At 42.2% G+C, this 22,167-nt stretch overlaps 1 protein-coding gene across 4 annotated transcripts in view; it reads right to left on the reverse strand.

The window, feature by feature from the left end:
* LOC123775064 (mucin-22) overlaps window positions 1–22,167 on the reverse strand; it is a 65,778-nt gene that overhangs the window by 41,671 nt on the left and 1,940 nt on the right. Inside the window, exon 1 of one of the 4 annotated variants that reach the window (XM_069322053.1) lies at window positions 13,118–13,220. The exons of the other annotated variants lie outside the window; for them this stretch is intronic. Within the exon in view, the coding sequence (XP_069178154.1) occupies window positions 13,118–13,121 (4 nt within the window). The 5' untranslated portion in view covers window positions 13,122–13,220. Of the gene's footprint in view, window positions 1–13,117; window positions 13,221–22,167 lie in introns of those variants that run through there. 4 annotated transcript variants of the gene reach the window in all.

Genomic DNA, 22,167 nt, shown 5'->3' on the forward strand with positions numbered 1-22,167 from the left:
GTCTGACACGAGGTCTCGGGCGGCTGTTGTTGCAGTGTTGCCCGCTCCTGCCCTCACTGCTCTCACCCAGTGTGGCCCTCACTGCTCTCACCCGGTGTGGCCCTCACTGCTCTCACCCGGTATGGCCCTCACCCAGTGTGGCCCTCACTGCTCTCACCCGGTGTGGTCCTCACTGCTCTCACCCGGTGTGGCCCTCACTGCTCTCACCCGGTGTGGCCCTCACTGCTCTCACCCGGTGTGGCCCTCACTGCTCTCACCCAGTGTGGCCCTCACTGCTCTCACCCAGTGTGGCCCTCACTGCTCTCACCCGGTGTGGCCCTCACTGCTCTCACCCGGTGTGGCCCTCACTGCTCTCACCCAGTGTGGCCCTCACTGCTCTCACCCGGTGTGGCCCTCACTGCTCTCACCCGGTGTGGCCCTCACTGCTCTCACCCAGTGTGGCCCTCACTGCTCTCACCCGGTGTGGCCCTCACCCAGTGTGGCCCTCACTGCTCTCACCCGGTGTGGCCCTCACCCAGTGTGGCCCTCACTGCTCTCACCCAGTGTGGCCCTCACTGCTCTCACCCGGTGTGGCCCTAACTGCTCTCACCCAGTGTGGCCCTCACTGCTCTCACCCGGTGTGGTCCTCACTGCTCTCACCCGGTGTGGCCCTCACTGCTCTCACCCGGTGTGGCCCTCACTGCTCTCACCCGGTGTGGCCCTCACTGCTCTCACCCGGTGTGGCCCTCACTGCTCTCACCCGGTGCGGCCGTCACCCGGTGTGGCCCTCACTGCTCTCACCCGGTGCGGCTCTCACCCGGTGTGGTCCTCACTGCTCTCACCCGGTGTGGCCCTCACCCAGTGTGGCCCTCACTGCTCTCACCCGGTGTGGCCCTCACTGCTCTCACCCGGTGTGGCCCGCACTGCTCTCACCCAGTGTGGCCCTCACTGCTCTCACCCGGTGTGGCCCTCACTGCTTTCACCCGGTGTGGCCCTCACCCAGTGTGGCCCTCACTGCTCTCACCCCGTGTGGTCCTCACTGCTCTCACCCGGTGTGGCCCTCACCCAGTGTGGCCCTCACTGCTCTCACCCGGTGTGGTCCTCACTGCTCTCACCCGGTGTGGCCCTCACTGCTCTCACCCAGTGTGGCCCTCACTGCTCTCACCCGGTGTGGCCCTCACCCAGTGTGGCCCTCACTGCTCTCACCCGGTGTGGTCCTCACTGCTCTCACCCGGTGTGGCCCTCACCCAGTGTGGCCCTCACTGCTCTCACCCGGTGTGGTCCTCACTGCTCTCACCCGGTGTGGCCCTCACTGCTCTCACCCAGTGTGGCCCTCACTGCTCTCACCCGGTGTGGCCCTCACCCAGTGTGGCCCTCACTGCTCTCACCCGGTGTGGCCCTCACTGCTCTCACCCGGTGTGGCCCCTCACTGCTCTCACCCGGTGTGGCCCTCACCCGGTGTGGCCGTCACCCGGTGTGGCTGTCACCCAGTGTGGCCCTCACTGCTCTCACTCGGTGTGGCCCTCACTGCTCTCACCCGGTGTGGCCCTCACTGCTCTCACCCGGTGTGGCCCTCACTGCTCTCACCCGGTGTGGCCCTCACCCGGTGTGGCCGTCCACCCGGTGTGGCTGTCACCCAGTGTGGCCGTCACCCAGTGTGGCTGATACCCGGTGTGGTCGTCACCCAGTGTGGCCGTCACCCAGTGTGGCCGTCACTGCTGTCACCCAGTGTGACCCTCACCCGGTGTGACCCTCACCCGGTGTGGCCCTCACCCGGTGTGGCCGTCACCCAGTATGGCCCTCACCCGGTGTGGGCCGTCACCCAGTGTGGCCGTCACCCAGTGTGGCTGTCACCCGGTGTGGCCGTCACCCGGTGTGGCCGTCACCCAGTGTGGCCGTCACCCGGTGTGGCCGTCACCCAGTGTGGCCGTCACCCGGTGTGGCCGTCACCCGGTGTGGCCCTCACTCCCCTCGCCCGTTGCGGCAACACACTAACCTACCCAACCATCCACATGTGGGTTTTCGAGCCGCTAATGGCTAAGTTATTGATCCAAAGTGTTGCCCCATCCTCGTATCTCCTGCTGCTGCTGCATGACAGTCTCGTCATCTCTCTCTCTCTCTGTCTCCTCTTGTATCCTCCTGTATCATGCTCTGTCAACCTGTCGGCTGCGCGATACAATTGTCTATTTAGTTGAACATCACAATAGAAAACTCTAGCAGTAACAATCTCTCTCTGCAATTGTTGTGCCGAATGTACTGAAATCATCTAACATCTGAGTTAGGTTTACACTCACCGCGACTCCCAAAAAAGGGTCAAACCGGAGGGGATAGGGCTCTGCAGTCCGATTAAAACAATGGGGGTTTCTTCCCTGGAAGGAAGGTGGTGGTAAATATACTTCACGAACAATGTCTTTTGTCCGTGGCATTAGAGTTTGCCGCCTTTCAGGCAGCTATATTAAACAAGGCAGCACTTAATACCTTCATAAATAATCTCTAGTATTTTTGCTGTTGTGTATTCAACACAATAAAGAATTTTAATAGGTTAATTTTGGACATTTTCTGTGCAACACAGCGACACATTACAGCAGATGAAGTTTATGAACTCTATCCCAAGGTATAGGTAGTGATACAGTAATTCACAAATACAGAAATTAATACAGTAATTCACAGGTGCGGGTAGTAATACAGTAATTAACAGGAACAGGTAGTGATACAGTAATTACCAGGAACAGGTAGTGATACAGTAATTAACAGGAACAGGTAGTGATACAGTAATTACCAGGAACAGGTACTGATACAGTAATTAACAGGAACAGGTAGTGATACAGTAATTACCAGGAACAGGTAGTGATACAGTAATTACCAGGAACAGGTAGTGATACAGTAATTACCAGGAACAGGTAGTGATACAGTAATTAACAGGAACAGGTAGTGATACAGTAATTAACAGGAACAGGTAGTAATACAGTAATTCACAGGAACAGGTTGTGATACAGTAATTAACAGGAACAGGTAGTGATACAGTAATTACCAGGAACAGGTAGTGATACAGTAATTAACAGGAACAGGTAGTGATACAGTAATTACCAGGAACAGGTAGTGATACAGTAATTACCAGGAACAGGTAGTGATACAGTAATTAACAGGAACAGGTAGTGATACAGTAATTAACAGGAACAGGTAGTGATACAGTAATTAACAGGTTATATTTTAAGCTTCAGGTCAATACGACGCAGCGTTCTATAGATATCCCAGGTAAATGACGTTAACAAAAATAGTACATAATATAACCATAAGTTACTCCTCCCGGGTATTCCGTGTTAGACGGTCCTGGAGAGAGGGGAAGGGGAGAGGATGAGAGAGGAAGGTAGGAAGGTGGAACAGGGAACACAGGATCCCGAAGAGCAGCCCTGCCATTGGATGGCCTGTACTGGCTCACTCCTCCCATTACGCAAGGTTGCAAGTATAGCTCTGAGAGTGATAAGACACATACAGCAGTATGTGTCCATACAGCGCGTCATACTCCCCTCCATACAGTACAGTATGGAGGGGAGATAAAGCCTCAAGACGGAGATAGACACCGAAGTAGACATATCCCAAAATCTGAAGCCTAAAGTCCATATAAGCAGACAAATATCGGTAACGCCGAAGTGGCCAACGTCCGCGGAGTTAGGAAACTTTGCTAGAGGAGCTTCCCTCCCCAAGTCATATATGGTGGGTATACTATATATACCCAAAATATATTTCTGAAGCCTGGGTTGCATTAGCACAGCGAGACCACCTATAATTTAAAACTTGTAAAGTGATGTTACGTACATTCTCTGCGACCCGCAAACACGCATACCTTAAATAATAATAATAATAATAATAATAATAATAATAATAATAATAATAATAATAATAATAATAATAATAATAATAATAACAATAATAATATGCAGGCGATGAGTCACAATAACGTGGCTAAAATATGTTGACCAGACCACACACTAGAAGGTGAAGGGACGACGGCGTTTCGGTCCGTCCTGGACCATTCTCAAGACAATCGACTTGAGAATGGTCCAGCACGGACCGAAACGTCGTCGTCCCTTCACCTTCTAGTGTGTGGTCTGGTCAACATAATAATAATAATAATAATAATAATAATAATAATAATAATAATAATAATAATAATAATAATAATAATAATAATAATAATTATTATTATTATTATTTTATTATGGAACAAATTCAACAGGAGCCTTGATGAAGGTTCGAACCTATGCACTGGGTGTTCCCAAGCGCTCTCTAGTCGACTGCACCACGACATGGTAAAGAAGGAGGGGCATTAGACGTTGAATTACCGCTTGACAGTGCCCGAGTGCATGGGAGGAATTGTGTGAAACCCCGGTTAGGCTTCAGTGGAAGCCTCGGGACTTCTGTGGATGCAGTAGTACTCCAGGTTGCAATTCTTTGACCATGTCGTGGTGCAGTTGACTAGAGAGCGCTTGGGAACACCCAGTGCATAGGTTCGAACCTTCATCAAGGCTACTGTTGAATTTGTTCAATAATAAAAATAATAATAATTATTATTATTATTTTATTATTATTATTATTATTATTATTATTATTATTATTATTATTATTATTATTATTATTATGGAAAAACTATAATGTCATAGTGCTTGAATGAATGTGAAGGAAAGGAGGACTTACTTTATGTTTGAGTATTAAAAAAAAAACACGTTTTTGGATGTAACCTACATCCTTTTTCAAGGTACTGTAATACAATGTTCATTGTATGCATTGTATACTGTATACAATGACCATTGTATAGAGCATCTTGAGAAAGGATGTAGGTTACATCCGAAAGTTTAGTTTTAATACACTTAAACATAAACTGAGTCTTTCACCTTCAATAATAATAATAATAATTAATATTATTCCTTCTGTTGGGACAGGAAACGTGTTTGTGTGTATATATATATATATATATATATATATATATATATATATATATATATATATATATATATATATATATATATATATATATATATATATATATATATATATATCGAGGTCTCCATAGAGTCGAACTACGGACTTTCCCCAGGATGCAACACCATAACAGATATGGAACTCCCGGGTAACTATTTAGTGCAAGGTGAACGGCTGCATCAGGTGTAAGGAAACGTACCCAACCATTTCTGTCCCGCCGGGAAATCGAGCCCGGGATCCCAGATTGGCAGTCGAGAACTAAGCCAGCTGTACTAGGAGACCACACGTCACACTCCAACAACCTCTTCATGAAGTAGACATGCCAAGCTTCTCCAGTTAATATCACACAGTAGATGAAACAAGGCTAACAACAACATCAACACTGGCCATAGTGGGTGCAGGTGGGGGAGTGGCTCAACTTCCGCCCAGTGTTGCTACCTCACTACCCCTCCATTTCCACCCATCCATCCAACATTGTGTACTCGCCTAGTATCTCACCTAGTTGTGCTTGCGGGGGATTGAGCTTTGGCTCTTTAGTCAATCAACTGGTGTACAGATTCTGGAGCCAATTGGGCTCTATCAAATCACCATTTGGAACTGTGTGTGGAGTCGGCCTCCACCACAATACGTGTGTGTGTGTGGATTTACCCTGGCCAGTCTGTGTGTGTGTGTGTGTGTTTTAAGTGGAGGGATCCAAACTGACCATACAAGACTGGCTGCGTATGCCATTCACTATGTCATAGATAGTTTCTCCGTTTGCCTCTCATTATACACTTGTATTAATCATTTGACCTTGAGCAGTGACTCCATGACCTTGAGATGTGACCCCTTGACCTTCAGTTGTGATCCCGTAACGATGAGCAGTGGCCCCTTAACATTAAGTTTACGATGTGGACATTTGTTTACGATGTTTTCATGACCTAAAGTATAATAAAAATGATGCTGGTAAAACAGATCCCGTAAAAAGTTATTTTCACACCCTTCACGCGATTGACAGCTGCCTCGTTGAGGTGATTTACTCCAACAAAACAAAACCTACCAAATAAACAATTGCCAAGCCTTTGACAGTCAATTCTAACATAGGATAGACACCTGTGTCCTCAAGATGCCTCATGCCGCCAAAATAACGCTCGACGAGGAAATAATTTATACTACGCCTTTTCTTCTCGTGATTGACAGCTGAGGCCTTAAGGTAATTTACACCGGCAGAATAACTCCCGAAAAGGAAGTAATTCCCACGCCCTTGACGTGATTGACAGTTGTGGCCTTGAAGTGATTGATGGTTGCCAAATAACGGCGGTGGTGGCAAATAGAGGGTGGTGGCAAATAGAGGGTGGTGTCGTCGGGTGAAGCCTCACTACACGGGAGGTCAGTCAGCTTGGGCTCTATTGTGTTCCCTGCTCGCCACTCTTGTGTTCACTAACCGGGATTTGTCGTGTTCATTGCTCGTCATTGTGTATTAACGTAATTGTAGCAGCTGATGTTAGTCTTGTTTCTGTGTATTTAACTGTAATATTAAAGACTTCATAACTCTCTTGTGAGGGCTGTAATGATCAGTCGAAAAGGATTCAGAAATTTTAGAAACAATAAACAATTATAAGCCATTAAATTAATTTTCTTTACACGTTACTTAAAACTAAATTACTGTTATGCATATTACCGCACTTTACTTTTATTCTTTGATGACAGATAATAATGATAACATTTCCAGCCCAGAAAGGCCTAAGATTTGATAACCTTGTCAACATCTCCGTAGTAATAAAAGCCTGGGATTGATTGATGTGTTCATTTATTATGCACCCCATACCCATCCTAAAAAAGTAGTTAAAAAAATTGCAAAGGTACACAATGGACTTGGGAACAAACCCCAAAATCCATTTAATATGCACACTTTGGATATTTTGACTAAGATTTCTGGTAGTACATAATTTTGAGTAACGTACTTACACATTTCTTGAATATATGTAACAGAAGCATCAGTGAATTCTTAAATTTTGTCATATTCAATTACATAGTGACGAAAGGTATGTGAAGAGTTCTGCTGACAGTTTACATTCAGATCTACTTTAGCAGGGGGTGCATACGCCCAAAAGTTCTTGTAGCAAAGTCTAAGCATATCGTTAGTCTAGAAGTTTGCTGGCCTTACTGGATGACCCATGGATATGTGGCTCTTCCTGCATAATAGTATGATGAAGATGGAATAACTAGAGTAAATTTAACTTTGTCTCAGGTCTACTAAATTTTGGTGCAATTCTCCGTACATTACTGCCCTCAGGCGCTGCTCAAAGGTAATCCAAGGTAGTAACATGCTAACTCATCAATTCCATCATGTATTCGGAGGCCAATATGGGATGAGATACATATTTTTTTTTTATTAATACATGAGGTACATCTGCATTTGTGCAGCTACCCTAGACTATATGAAGTAGAGTACAGTGTGTCAAAAAAGCTAACTAGGTGATGCTAAAAAATCCCCATCACACAGGATGGTTAGTCATACAGAGGCATGTGATAGGCAGTCTGCACTGACAGACTCTGGGTTCGTTATGAGGATATCATCAACACAAGAGTGAATAAGGTAGCAGTGGTAATAAAAGTCCCCATCTCGCAGAATACAGGGCCATATGTTTAGTAGCCTGCACTGGCAAATTTTGGGTGCAATATGAGGATATCCTCAAGAATACGAGAGTGAATAAAGTAATTGCAAAACTCCAGGTACCTCATGCCAACTGGTCTGAAAGGTCTAATAACTGGGCATTCGGTGATGTAGTGTGGGAGATTCATGCTGCAGTTCCTGCTCACAGAGTTTGCACCTGGAGTGCTCAAGATTGGGAGATCCGTCACCTGTAGCCACCTGCCACAGGTAACGGTAACCCAACCTGATCCTTGCAACCACTGTGTCGCACAGTCTGGTGGACGTTTTGTGCTGCCCATAGATATAGGTTTCAGATCTGAACAAATCATAGCTTTTAATAGCAGATAGACTCAGATTCCATCACTGAATAATTTATCTGTGCCATGCTTCAGACAAAAGCACGTTACAGTTTTGTCTTGAGGAGTTGAGACATCAAGGAGCTGAGACACTATTATCAAAGATAATAGTGTCACACAATTAACAGGCCATCTTTGGATGCATAATCGTTGAAGTGCGAGAGGAGTATGGCAAACAATTCTGTCTGAAGACTGGAGGCCCTGGTATTTCTCCGTGGTGTAGTGGTAAGACACTCGCCTGGCGTTCCGCGAGCGCTATGTCATGGGTTCGTATCCTGGCCGGGGAGGATTTACTGGGCGCAATTCCTTAACTGTAGCCTCTGTTTAACGCAACAGTAAAATGTGTACTTGGATGAAAAAACGATTCTTCGCGGCAGGGGATCGTATTCCAGGGACCGTAGGATTAAGGACTTGCCCGAAACGCTACGCGTACTAGTGGCTGTACAAGAATGTAACAACTCTTGTATAAATCTCAAAAAAAAAAAAAAAAAAACATTTAAACGGGCTCTTCCCCCCGTCCTACACAGCACCACTCCTGCACCAGGTAAGTCCACTACGGGCTCACCATAGCCCGTGCCACTTGCCCTGCTCCTGTGCCAGGTAAGCTACGGGCTCACCATAGCCCGTGCTACTTGGAACTTGTTCCAAATAGCTGAATCTATAACAACAACCCCGTCCCATCCCAAATCCTTGTCCTTGCCCTTCCAAGTGCTATATAGTCGTCATGGCTTGTGCTTTTCCCTTGATAGTTTCCTTCCTTCCTTCCTTCCACTCAGAATAGGTGCCATCTCCCGTTGTCATGGCAACTGCAATTCCTGCGGTACCAGTGGTAATAAAAGCCTGGAAGTTGGCTAACCTATCACCATCTCCCTAGTAATAAAAGCGTTGGAGGATTGCAATCCTATCCCAGTCTCCATGGTAATATCAGCCTTGGAGGTGGCTAACCTATCCACATCTCTGCGACAAAATGAGCCTCGGAGGTGGCTGAACTATCCTCATCTCTGTGATAATAAAAGACAATGTTGGAGTATCAATGGTGATGCCAGCAACAAGGGACGTGGAGAATGTTGTTATGGTGTGCTGTGATAGATACAAAATTAGCTGCCGTCTGACGCATCCATCACTATCGCCAGAGAAATCAACTAAGATCCTTGCAGGTCTACTTCTTCAAATTTTTGTACTTCACTTCCTGAACAGATATAAAGACAACACTTTATAACTGTGCAGCCTAATAACCACGGGCCTAATGACTGTGTTGTGGCATTAATATCCAGGATAAAATGTAAATTCCTTGCGTATACGCGGTGATAAGCAGTGTTAATGCCCCCTCCCAATTTTAAAAGCACTACGATCACCTTCTGTGGTTGTTCAATAAATCTCTGAACTGTATGTTTGACAAATCTTTCACCCTGTCCATGGAGGACAGAAGAAAATGTATATATATGCTAGTTAGCATTGTAAATGTGTGGCCACGTCTGTGGTAGAAAATAATAATAATAAAAAGAAAACCTCTCAGTTCACTTATAACACACAAAAACAACTCCCAATACATTTGGTGCCTAAACAAGCATATCTTGGCTCATATTCATGAAAAAAATGTATGAGCAGTACAAATGAGTTTGACGTGAGTGATGAGTTTGTACAAATGTTTGTACAGATGAATTTGTACAAATGACGACGAATTCATCATTTCCGGGAGTGAGCAGACACAAAATCATTGTTCTCATTGATGTACAGTGATTGAGCTCCACTAGGCTGCCCCGGCCTCATATTCCTCACTACCCCTCACACTTTAGCCCTTTTGTTTGATCTTATTCGAGTATATATATGCTTGGTAATGTTTCCATTAACAAGGAGTTTATTCATAATAATATACACGGAAACTTTAGATATAGCTATGATTGGATGGCATAGGCTGTCAACCTTTCAATTTTCCAGCGAAGGCTGACTCGTCACACTCTAAACTGGCAGTTGTTACGCCCACAAATTATCGGCACTGTATATATATATATATATATATATATATATATATATATATATATATATATATATATATATATATATATATATATATATATATATGTCGTACCTAGTAGCCAGAACTCACTTCTCAGCCTACTATTCAAGGCCCGATTTGCCGAATAAGCCAAATTTTCCTGAATTAATATATTTACTATAATTTTTTTCTTATGAAATGATAAAGCAACCCTTTTCTCTATGTATGAGGTCAATTTTTTTTTATTGGAGTTAAAATTAACGTAGATATATGACCGAACCTAACCAACCCTACCTAACCTAACCTAACCTATATTTATAGGTAAGGTTAGGTAAGGTAGCCAAAAAAAGCTTGGTTAGGTTAGGTTAGATAGGTTAGGTAGACGAAAAAACATTAATTCATGAAAACTTGGCTTATTAGGCAAATCGGGCCTTGAATAGTAGGCTGAGAAGTGCGTTCTGGCTATTAGGTACGACATATATATATATATGTATATATATATATATATATATATATATATATATATATATATATATATACATATATATATACATATATATATATATATATATATATATATATATATATATATATATACATATATATATATATATATATATATATATATATATATATATATATATATATATATATATATATATGTCGTACCTAGTAGCCAGAACGCACTTCTCAGCCTACTATGCAAGGCCCAATTTGCCTAATAAGCCAAGTTTTCATGAATTAATGTTTTTTCGACTACCTAACCTACCTAACCTAACCTAACCTACCTTTTTCGGCTACCTAACCCAACCTAACCTATAAAGAGAGGTTAGGTTAGGTTAGGTAGGGTTGGTTAGGTTCGGTCATATATCTACGTTAATTTTAACTACAATAAAACAAAATTGACCTCATACATAATGAAATGGGTAGCTTTATCATTTCATAAGAAAAAAATTAAAGAAAATATATTAATTCAGGAAAACTTGGCTTATTAGGCAAATCGGGCCTTGCATAGTAGGCTGAGAAGTGCATTCTGGCTACTAGGTACGACATATATATATATATATATATATATATATATATATATATATATATATATATATATATATATATATATATATATGCGAACAAGCCTGAATGGTCCCCAGGACAATATGCAACTGAAAACTCACACCCAGAAGTGACTCGAACCCATACTCCCAGGAGCAATGCAACTGGTATGTACAAGACGCCTTAATCCACTTGACCATCACGACCGGACATAATGAGGTGATAGCCGAGGCTATTTGAACCACCCCACCGCCGGCACTCGGATAGTAATCTTGGGCAAGGCATTTTACCAAATCACCTCATTCTTTGGGGCACACGTGAGGAACACAAATGCGAACAAGCCTGAATGGTCCCCAGGACAATATGCAACTGAAAACTCACACCCCAGAAGTGACTCGAACCCATACTCCCAGGAGCAACACAACTGGTATGTACAAGACGCCTTAATCCACTTGACCATCACGACCGGACATAATGAGGTGATAGCCGAGGCTATTTGAACCACCCCACCGCCGGCACTCGGATAGTAATCTTGGGCAAGGCATTTTATCAAATCACCTCATTCTTTGGGGCACACGTGAGGAACACAAATGCGAACAAGCCTGAATGGTCCCCAGGACAATATGCAACTGAAAACTCACACCCCAGAAGTGACTCGAACCCATACTCCCAGGAGCAACGCAACTTAAGATTACTATCCGAGTGCCGGCGGTGGGGTGGTTCAAATAGCCTCGGCTATCACCTCATTATGTCCGGTCGTGATGGTCAAGTGGATTAAGGTGTCTTGTACATACCAGTTGCCTTGCTCCTGGGAGTATGGGTTCGAGTCACTTCTGGGGTGTGAGTTTTCAGTTGCATATTGTCCTGGGGACCATTCAGGCTTGTTCGCATTTGTGTTCCTCACGTGTGCCCCAAAGAATGAGGTGATTTGGTAAAATGCCTTGCCCAAGATTACTATCCGAGTGCCGGCGGTGGGGTGGTTCAAATAGCCTCGGCTATCACCTCATTATGTCCGGTCGTGATGGTCAAGTGGATTAAGGCGTCTTGTACATACCAGTTGCGTTGCTCCTGGGAGTATGGATTCGAGTCACTTCTGGGGTGTGAGTTTTCAGTTATATAAATATATATATATATATATATATATATATATATATATATATATATATATATATATATATATATATATATGTCGTACCTAGTAGCCAGAACGCACTTCTCAGCCTACTATGCAAGGCCCGATTTGCGTAATAAGCCAAGTTTTCCTGAATTAATATATTTTCTCTAATTTTTTTCTTATGAAATGAGAAAGCTACCCATTTCATTATGTATGAGGTAAAAAAAAAATTATTGGAATTAAAATTAACGTAGATATATGAACGAACCTAACCAACCCTACCTAACCTAACCTAACTTATCTTTATAGGTTAGGTTAGGTTAGGTAGCCGAAAAAGTTAGGTTAGGTTAGGTTAGGTAGGTTAGGTAGTCGAAAAACAATTAATTCATGAAAACTTGGCCTATTAGACAAATCGGGCCTTGCATAGTAGGCTGAGAAGTGTGTTCTGGCTACTAGGTACGACATATATATATATATATATATATATATATATATATATATATATATATATATATATATATATATATATATATATATATATATATATATATATATATATATATATATATATATATATATATATATATATTGTATGAAATTATACTGTAACACGTGCGCGAAAATGTCATACTTTCTACAATTTACGTACCGGTAAGGACTATTAATAAAACATTTTCTTAATTACATAAATATTCTGCATTGTTTTATATTTTTTTATAATTTCACTTGAATAGTCATTGGATAATAATTTTTGTTTGATTTATACAACTGTACTTATATTCTGAATTTCTATTTGTTTTCCTGTTCCACTTATGTTGGCATGAAATTATCCTCTATTATCAGACCTCAATGACGAATGATCATAAAACAAGGGCGGGTCGGAGGGTCCGCCAAGCCTGAGGACGTAAGCATAACAAGAGCATCCGTCCATTCTGGTCACACATTAACAAGACAACACTGACCGCAAGTCACAATGTAAACAACATTAAGTAGAGCCAGTTACTCACCCATATGAGGCACAAGAACATCCGCCCATCCTCCGGCCGCCGCCACACTTCCGGGGCGGCGCTGCAGTACACCCACACACACACACTGAACCTTGGCTGCCCTTGTCTCGACACCACAAGTGTACAATGTACACGTATGAGGGCATGACGCATGCTGATTGGTCCCAAACCAATAGTGTGTCGGAACACTGCATGCTGATTGGTCCCTAGCTGTGTTTGTGGGCACACACCACGCGATGATTGGTCCTTTGCTACGGTAACATTCTCAAGCGTCATTGACAATGCTAATATAAGACCCAGTTTTCTTTGAATAATTTATATATTTTTTTACAGTTTGGTTTAGAGAATCTATATCTAAAAAGAGAGATTGTCTGTCAGTTCGAAGTTGGAGGCCAGACGGTCTCGGTTAACCACACACAGCTTTCCATGGTGAATTGTGTAGTGAGTGTCATAGGGGTGGCAGGGGTTGACCTCAAGCCTCTCTTTACTTAGGATTGGGGGTCCTATTTATACAACCAATGACTCCTATGAAGCGTGAAATGTGGGTTACCAATAGATATTCAAGCTGATATTTACGTTGAATCACCGTTGATTCAACATTAATGATGCTGATTCAACATTCCTCGTGCTTGCTTTGCCCACAGAGAGTGAGAACGAGAGGGATAAAAGAGAGAGAGAATACGGGGGAGAGAGAATGGGAGAAACAAATATTTGTATATACTGTATTAGGATCAAACAAGATTCATTAAGGATTGGTTAACCCACTTCGGTTAGATCCAATAGGCGCGAGACGTGTTGAATCACACAAGAAGACATGACAAACGAGCATCAATTAGCACGCGCTCTTTCCCTACAGGCGCGGATTCTTATAATATAGCAGCGAGTCAGGCCATTATTATTATTAATTAGATTGTATATAAGATATAATCAGAAAAAGCAATGCGGTAACATAAATAGCTAGTAATATTAATATCAAATATAAAGGAGATGAACTTTGATTTGAATACAAATTTATATATAAACCTAATGTAAAATAAAGTATATTAAGATAAATTTGACTTTATTTATCATTTGCAATGTGTTCCCTTGTCATAAGTGTCTCGTTTTAATATTGATATTCTTTCTTTACGAAGTGCTTAAGGCTCTTGTGAACATTTTGATGCATGCTTACAATATACGTGTATTAATACACTGGTTACTATGTAAATTATATGTAACAAGTGTTAGGTTGAGTTAGAATAGATTAAGTACGTTTTCGAAAAAAACATTCATAAGCAAAAAGAAATTATAATGTAAGAGTACTGACAATGTAGGAGTAATGACAAAGTAAGAGTAATGACAGTGTAAGAGTAATGACTATGAAGAGTAATTAATATGAAAAGTAATTACTATGAAGAGTAATGACTATGAAGAGCAATGACCAAGTAAGAACAATGACAATGTAAGAATAATGACTGTACAAGTGTAATGACAACGCAAGAGTACTAATAATGCAAGTATAGCGACACTGTAAGAATACTGAGAGTATAATAAATGGGAAATAATTAATGTAAAGTGACAATAGTAGCAATGACGTAATGAGACGGACCAAGACAAAGAAGGCCAAGGGAGGAAGGGGAGGGCAAATGGGGGAGAATAGAGAGAGAGAGAGAGAGAGAGAGAGAGAGAGAGAGAGAGAGAGAGAGGAAGGAAATGGAGAGAGATAACACAAAGAAGTACAAAAAGGAAGACTGTATAAGACAATAGGAGGTAAAAATAGAATGCAATAGGGGAGACGAGAAGCAACGGAGGGGAAAAGCCGAGACGGAAAATGGGGAAGGGGACGAGTAAGTAGGAAGGGAAGGGAAGGGAGAACGGGAAGGGACGTGTAAGTCACACAGGAAATACTTAAATGTCGTTGATGCTGCGTGTGGCTTCACAGTGGTAGTTCACCGCCACAGGAAGTCATGCCAAAATACAGGTGTATAGGTAGCCTCCGTGCTCAACAGAGTTTGTATTTCCCGTCTAATGTGTAAATGAAGGTTGTGTGATATATGGATATTGTCTGCTTAATTAACTGTGCTCCCCTAATTACATATACTGTGCTAAATGTTAGTGGTGAGCTTCGTCTCTTTAGTTATCAGGCAACAGACCTGGTGCTGCATGGATTCAAGACTTGAAAAACGAGTACCATGAGTCAGATTACTAGGCTCTGGGCGTTACAAAAAATGAGCTGATGGAAAGAAGCAGTTCAAAGCCTATACAAAAATATTGAGGGTGAACCCCAGCTCATTCTCCTCTACGCTCAGGGCCGGATTACCCAATAGGCCAAGTAGGCCATGACCTAGACCCCAACCATCCCTTGGTCCTCGTGGGTCCCCCTATAAAACAATATTATGAGTACTGTTATTTTCTGGAAAAAAATAATTACAACTTATAAAAGTATAGAAATATGGCTCCAATGTATTCGTCTGCAAAACTATGCACAATATAACTTTGATAATTAATAATTACATATTATGATAAGAGTTGTCTACATGTATGTTTAGCCTCTGAATAACCACACTGAGGGTGGGGGCCCATTTAGTTAGATCCAAGCCTTGACTACACTGTCAGCTTTAATGTAAAAAAGTTACATCATTTATTTTATCAATGTTTATAACATCTTGAAGTAATTTACAGATTCTTCAATAAACATTTTTATAGTATCTATGCAGCTGAATGTAGTCTTACCTGGAAAGGTTAAAGACCACGGGACTATCAACACTTCACACCAGACATAACTGAGCGGATCTCTACAAGGGGCAACAGCTTCAAGCGCAACAATATAGGACAGAACACAGGAGTTACTTTTTTCACCCATGGAGCTATAAACCCATGGAATCACCTACCCGCCGAAGCCGTGAATGCCAAAACATCACTACAGCTCAAAGTCCAGTTGATAAACATTCTCAGGAAAAATGGGGGAGACCTTTAACGAGTCGCCGGCTTCCTGTCCCTGTCGAGGCCACTAGATAGATGGTGGCTCTCAGGTAAACTCAGGTAAGCAGAATAATATATATATTTCCCTCGGTGTCAACATTTGTTTTACAGTCCTCAGAAGTAAATACTTAGGAATGTAATCTAGTTCATTCCACCTGCGACGACGCTACGGTGATACTTTATTAATTATTTACAAGCATATGTATTTATATGACCACATCAATATTAGCCAAGTTTGTCAATACTGCTTCCAACGATACACTCTTTAGTATGCTCCTGCTGCTGTGTTGATGTTGCTGCTGCTGAATTTTGCTCTTGTTGCAGCTGTTATTGATATTGCTGTTCCTGAGCTGCTGCTCCTGTTGCTACTACTGCTCCTGTTGCTGCTACTGCTTCTGTTCATGCTCACCTTCCCCCCACTTAATATCTGTCTCCTAATCTCCCCTTCCCCTCTCACTCCTTGTCTTCATTCACAGAAAAACAAATAGTGAACGTTTTTTAATATGTCAATCCAAAAGCATACGTTCTTTTGAATCTTATAATTGAATAATATAATGAATAATTTAAACAGTGAAAGGAATCTTATTTTCGTTTCTACCTGATGCTCAGCTGGCGTTGTTGTGATCTTTCACAAGTTGCATAATGTTATTATAATAATACAAATACTGGCCCCCGAAGTACGTTTATAAACAAGAATGTTCATATTTATTTTTTTATAATAAACGTCAAGTTTGCAAATAAATTACATGAAATTGTTACCAGATATCTTAAAAGTATTTAGCGTATCTTCTTAAAACAAACATAACACCTTAAAACTACCATTAATATCATATACATTCATGAGATTCCAACAGCTGTGGCAGTCCCTTTTTATGACCGAAACGCTGTACGCATAGGTGACACCTCTGGATCACAACAGGGATAGAGATTGAATTTCCACGGATATAAGTTATTACCCGGTATACACTCGCCTCCAATACACATGTATTTCATGAAGCACTAAATTTAGGCAACGAGACTATCGTATAATGCAGTAAACACGATTTTTTGTTTAAATAGGCTATTCCTAAATAGAGATTACACGCACAAGTGCATAAAACCTTGATAGAAAAATGACAGCCTATATTTAAAAAAACGCTCCTTGGATTTAGCACAGCATTACTATTTTTTTTGTTTTATTAACACATCTAGGTACATCTGCATTTGTGCAGCTACCCTAGATTATATGAAGGGGGAGTATAGCGTGTCAAAAAAGTTAGCTACGTGATGCTAAAATCCCCATCACACAGGATGGTTAGTCATACAATGGCATGTGATAAGTAGTCTGCACTGGCAAACTCTGGGTGCATTATGAGGATATCATGAACACAAGAGTGAATAAGGTAGCAGTGATACTGAAAGTCCCCATCTCGCAGGATGGTTAGTAATATAGGGCATTACGTTCAGTAGCCTGCATTGGCGAATGTTGGGTGCAATATGAGGTTATCCTCAAGAACACGAGAGTGAATAAAGTAATTGCAAAGCTCCAGGTACCTCATGCCAACGGGTCTGATAACTGGGCATTCGGTGATGTAGTGGGAGATCATGTCTCAGTTCCAAATTTCGTCCAGTCCGTCACATCGTTTTCGAATTACTTTGTTTACATACAATTACAAAACGATATCCTGTCTCGAAATACTCCAACTTCAGTGAACATAAAAATATCTGGAAGCATTCATGCAGCAACCGGATATCCTGACTATGGATCAACCACCGTCCGGAAAAATGCTTCTCCTCTAACCTACTCTTTGGTGTAATTAAGATGGAAAATTTTGGAGACAAGTAGAACCAAGCATACATTAGAGTTGAGGAGTAATTATCCTAGCTCTGAGTTCATGACAAAGCTGTCATTACTAACCCCAGCGGTATTGCCATCTCGTCTGCACGACATCGAGCAGACCATGTCTGCTCAATTCCATGTCTTTGAAGCGTTGTCGTCCTGATGCATTACGACTTCGTAAACATGACAGCGATTATAACATTTAATTACCAATTATCTTACACCATAGGCTAATAAGCCAACGTTAGACGCTATGAAAATTAAATTTCTTCTGAATGGTATTAATAATTTGCAAAGATTTTGTTGTTTTATTATGTTTGTAAATGTAGCCTATTGGACACAACACAATATTTGGATAACTTATTTGACTGTCCAAGTTCTTCATTGTGAAAATTTATAGAGACCCTCAATAAAGAGGTCCTCGGGGGGAAAAAAGTACATTGATGATTGCACTAAGAATATATTTTGCCTCATCTTTTGATTGTATAACCTAAGGTAAGCCGCACACGAAAGAAAACTGGCATTTACTTAATGTGGAGTAGGTTAATTACTGTTCGTGCAGCCTCGTTTTCTCAACTCTGCAATTCGCAATCCTTCGCCAGCCTGCAGGAGTGCTCTTAAACTACCAAGCGATACCACACTACTTTCAACTTGTTGGCTATATGTCAGTTACTTATTTATGTATTTCTTAGTGTTGTTAATAATAATAATAATAATAATAATTATAATAATAATATTATTATTATTATTATTATTTACTTATTATCATAACACTTGCTGTTGCTAAGTCATATAAAGGCAATAATGAAAGTCTTCAAACCAGGAGAACTTGTCCTACCTTGATTGAGTGATGGATGTTGATACTCCGGCCACGTGGGGCCGGGATGGTCTGTTTACCTTTGTATGATGGCGGCGTTGCGCCTCTAATCTGCTCGCCCTGATGTCTATTCCAGGAAAACTCCCTCTAGGATCCTCCTCCAAGACCGGGTGACGATCATGATTTAAATGAATGCATTGTAACAGCGGTTTCTTAAAACCATCAAAGGTATCATGAATGTTTGTAGGAGAGACGCTGTGCGCACCTCTAGCCGTCGCCATGTCGGATTGTACACTTGAGTTTCTTTTCACCTAATGCCTCTGCACACCTAGCAGACAATAGGTTCCCGGCACACCTAGCAGAAAATAGGTACCCGGGAGTTCAACAGCTGCTGTAGAGTTATATCCTAGAGAAGCCTCGAACCTTGAACCACAAAAGCAGTAGACCATAGCTCTACCAACCAAACTACTGAACACCCACAATAGAGGAGGGTCTCAGAGACATGCAATGTCTAGCTGAGACTTTAGGCCTCACTTGAAGTGCCACTTGAGTATCGATGTATTAGGTGAGCCACGCCCCAGTCATATATATTGTTAACCACAATAAACCTGAATAATAACACTTCATTCGAACAAACAAACACAGACTGCATCATGCATAGTTAATCGAAAGACTGGACACTTTGGTTTTTGCAGATTTAACAACATGATTGTTAATGGAGAGGACGTGTGAGTAATGCCTGTGCGTGCACCAGCTCAAGCGTAATGCTTATGTTCTTGGTGTTTATAAAGCGTAAATGGTATTTATAAAGCGTAAGTGTGTACAACATTAATTACCACGGAATTTTAAGAGAGGTGGGAAGGAAGTGAGGCAGTGCGAAGGGAACTGTCAGGAAAAGCGCCAAGCCATTACAACAATATAGTACTGAGGAGGGATCAGAGTAAGGATTTGGGATGGGACGAGGGAAGGAATGGTGCCCAACTTGGATTGTCGGGGATTGAACGCCGACCTGCAGGAAGCGAGATCGTCGTTCTACTGTCCAACCCAAGTGGTTGGGCGGGAAGGGTGGGGTGGGTTAGAGAGAGAGAGCGAGACTGACTGACTTTTAATAAAGTACAGTATACCAAGTCTGTTCTGGGTGCTCTACTGCCGTGATTGATCACCTGCCGCCACGGTAAAACGCCTCACAAAAAGAAATACCCATACTGACGCAGCGAAGACCTAATAACATTATGTCTCATCTCTCCTACCATCTTGGACTGCCTTTGAGTAGGCTGAGGGCAGTAATATTCCGGGAACATCAACAAAATCTCGTAGACTTGAGGCAAAGTGAAATTCACACCAGTTACTCTATCTATCATCAATCTATTATGCAGGAAGAACCCCACGTCTATGGGTCATTCAATAAGGTTAGCAGACTTCCAGATGTTACCACTGCTAGGCTTAGGCTCGGCTACAAGTACCTCTGGGAGTTTGTAACATCTGCTGATCAAGTTTCAGCCCCGCTCCTGTGCCAAGTAAGTCCATCACGGGCTCACCATAGCCCGTACTACTTTGAACTTTTAGTTCCCAGTAGCTGAATCTTAAACAACAACAACAATCTGCTGATGTAGATTGGACTAAATGTAAACTCTGTCAGCAGAACTATTCGCATGCTTTAAGTTATTATTTAATGGAATGTGAAAAAATAGCGGAATTCAGAGATAACAGGAATCTTAGCGAAGTATCCAAAATTTGGTTACTGCAGGTAATGAAATTTGAAACTGTACTTGTGGTCGATCTCGAGCCCATTGATGATGTGACGATGTGTATTGAATTTCGTAACTAGCTCATCAACATTGTAATTTGCTTAGCTAAATGAATTGTGGGGATCAGTCCCTGAGCCCATTATGTGTCTCTGTAACCCTTTCCACTGCCGACCACGAGATGGGTATGGGGTGCATAATAAATGAACTAAACTAAAACTGTAGGTAATATATGTACATGACTGTAAAGCTGCCGCCCAGTTGGGTGGGTGTGGAGCAAGACTACGAACTGCGTGATTCACCATAGATGTAAAGTGCCTTGTATAGTGACTTGTGAGCCTCTTGTTGAATCACTTGTGATATAAAAAGATTATTGATGTGTATATGTATTTATGTAAATGATTGTATTGCTTGCTGAGTCCATGGGAATATTGCCGTGGGAAGTAGCCAGTTCTTCTGGTGACTGAGTCTCCATCTCAGTACCCAGCATGGGGGGAAGATGTGTAGAATGCGATTGATACTAGTCAGTCTCCTTGTGTGTAGAATTGTCTAAACACCAATACTAACTTCACCCCAAGTCGCGGAGCAGGTACTTCTTGACCCGACCGTGTCCCAGGTAAGACTGTTGATATATATATATATATATATATATATATATATATATATATATATATATATATATATATATATATATATGTACATGTATATATAACATTAAGAATTGTGTAACTAGCTTCATAAGATTGTCACTTGCTTAGCTAAATGAACTATGGGGTTCAGTTCCTGAACCGATTATGTGCCTCGGTAACCATTTCCACTACCGCCCACGGGATGGGTATGGGGTGAATAATAAGGAAATAAATTGAATCTCCTACATTCCCTTCAAGACCAGTACAGCATGCCACAGCCCCACATCCCCTCTAATTCTAGGCAGGTCGGCTAGGGAGTGGAGGGAATGACAATAGCCTCGCTTCCTCCATTAGGTCTCTTACGTCAAGCAGTAAGAAATGGGGGATCAGACCCCTTACATTCAGCACTGGTGTAACGGAGCGGTATTATAGATTGATTCAGGTTGACGTAGTCAATGAAGAATGTGAGAAAAACACCTGGTAGAGGAGTAGGGAGACTGTTGCTTTTGTTTTGTCTCGGTGAAAAACAGATAAGCTGATTCGAACCCAGCGTAAGACACTGCAGATACATTCACTTTACAAAATTGGTTGATGGCGTGCAAATGTAAGGAAAGAGTGATGGGGGGGTGAGGAAGAGAGATGCAGGGGAGGGAGGGAGACGGGGGGAAGAGAGAGAGAGAGAGTGAAGAGAGGGAGAGAGAGAGAGAGAGAGAGAGAGAGAGAGAGAGAGAGAGAGAGAGAGAGAGAGAGAGAGAGAGAGAGAGAGAGAGAGAGAGAGAGAGAGAGAGAGAGGGAGGGAGGGAGGGAGAGAGAGAGAGAGAGAGAGAGAGAGAGAGAGAGAGAGAGAGAGAGAGAGAGAGAGAGAGAGAGAGAGAGAGAGAGAGAGAGAGAGAGAGGGAGGGAGGGAGGGAGGGAGGGAGGGAGGGAGAGAGAGAGAGAGAGAGAGAGAGAGAGAGAGAGAGAGAGAGAGAGAGAGAGAGAGAGAGAGAGAGAGAGAGAGAGAGAGAGAGAGAGAGAGAGAGAGACAGAGACAGAGAGAGAGAGTGGGGGGTTGGAGGGTGGGCTTGGGGTTAGCTTCA

The sequence above is a fragment of the Procambarus clarkii genome, chromosome 10 (genome assembly GCF_040958095.1).
Source record: "Procambarus clarkii isolate CNS0578487 chromosome 10, FALCON_Pclarkii_2.0, whole genome shotgun sequence".
NCBI lineage: Eukaryota > Metazoa > Arthropoda > Malacostraca > Decapoda > Cambaridae > Procambarus > Procambarus clarkii.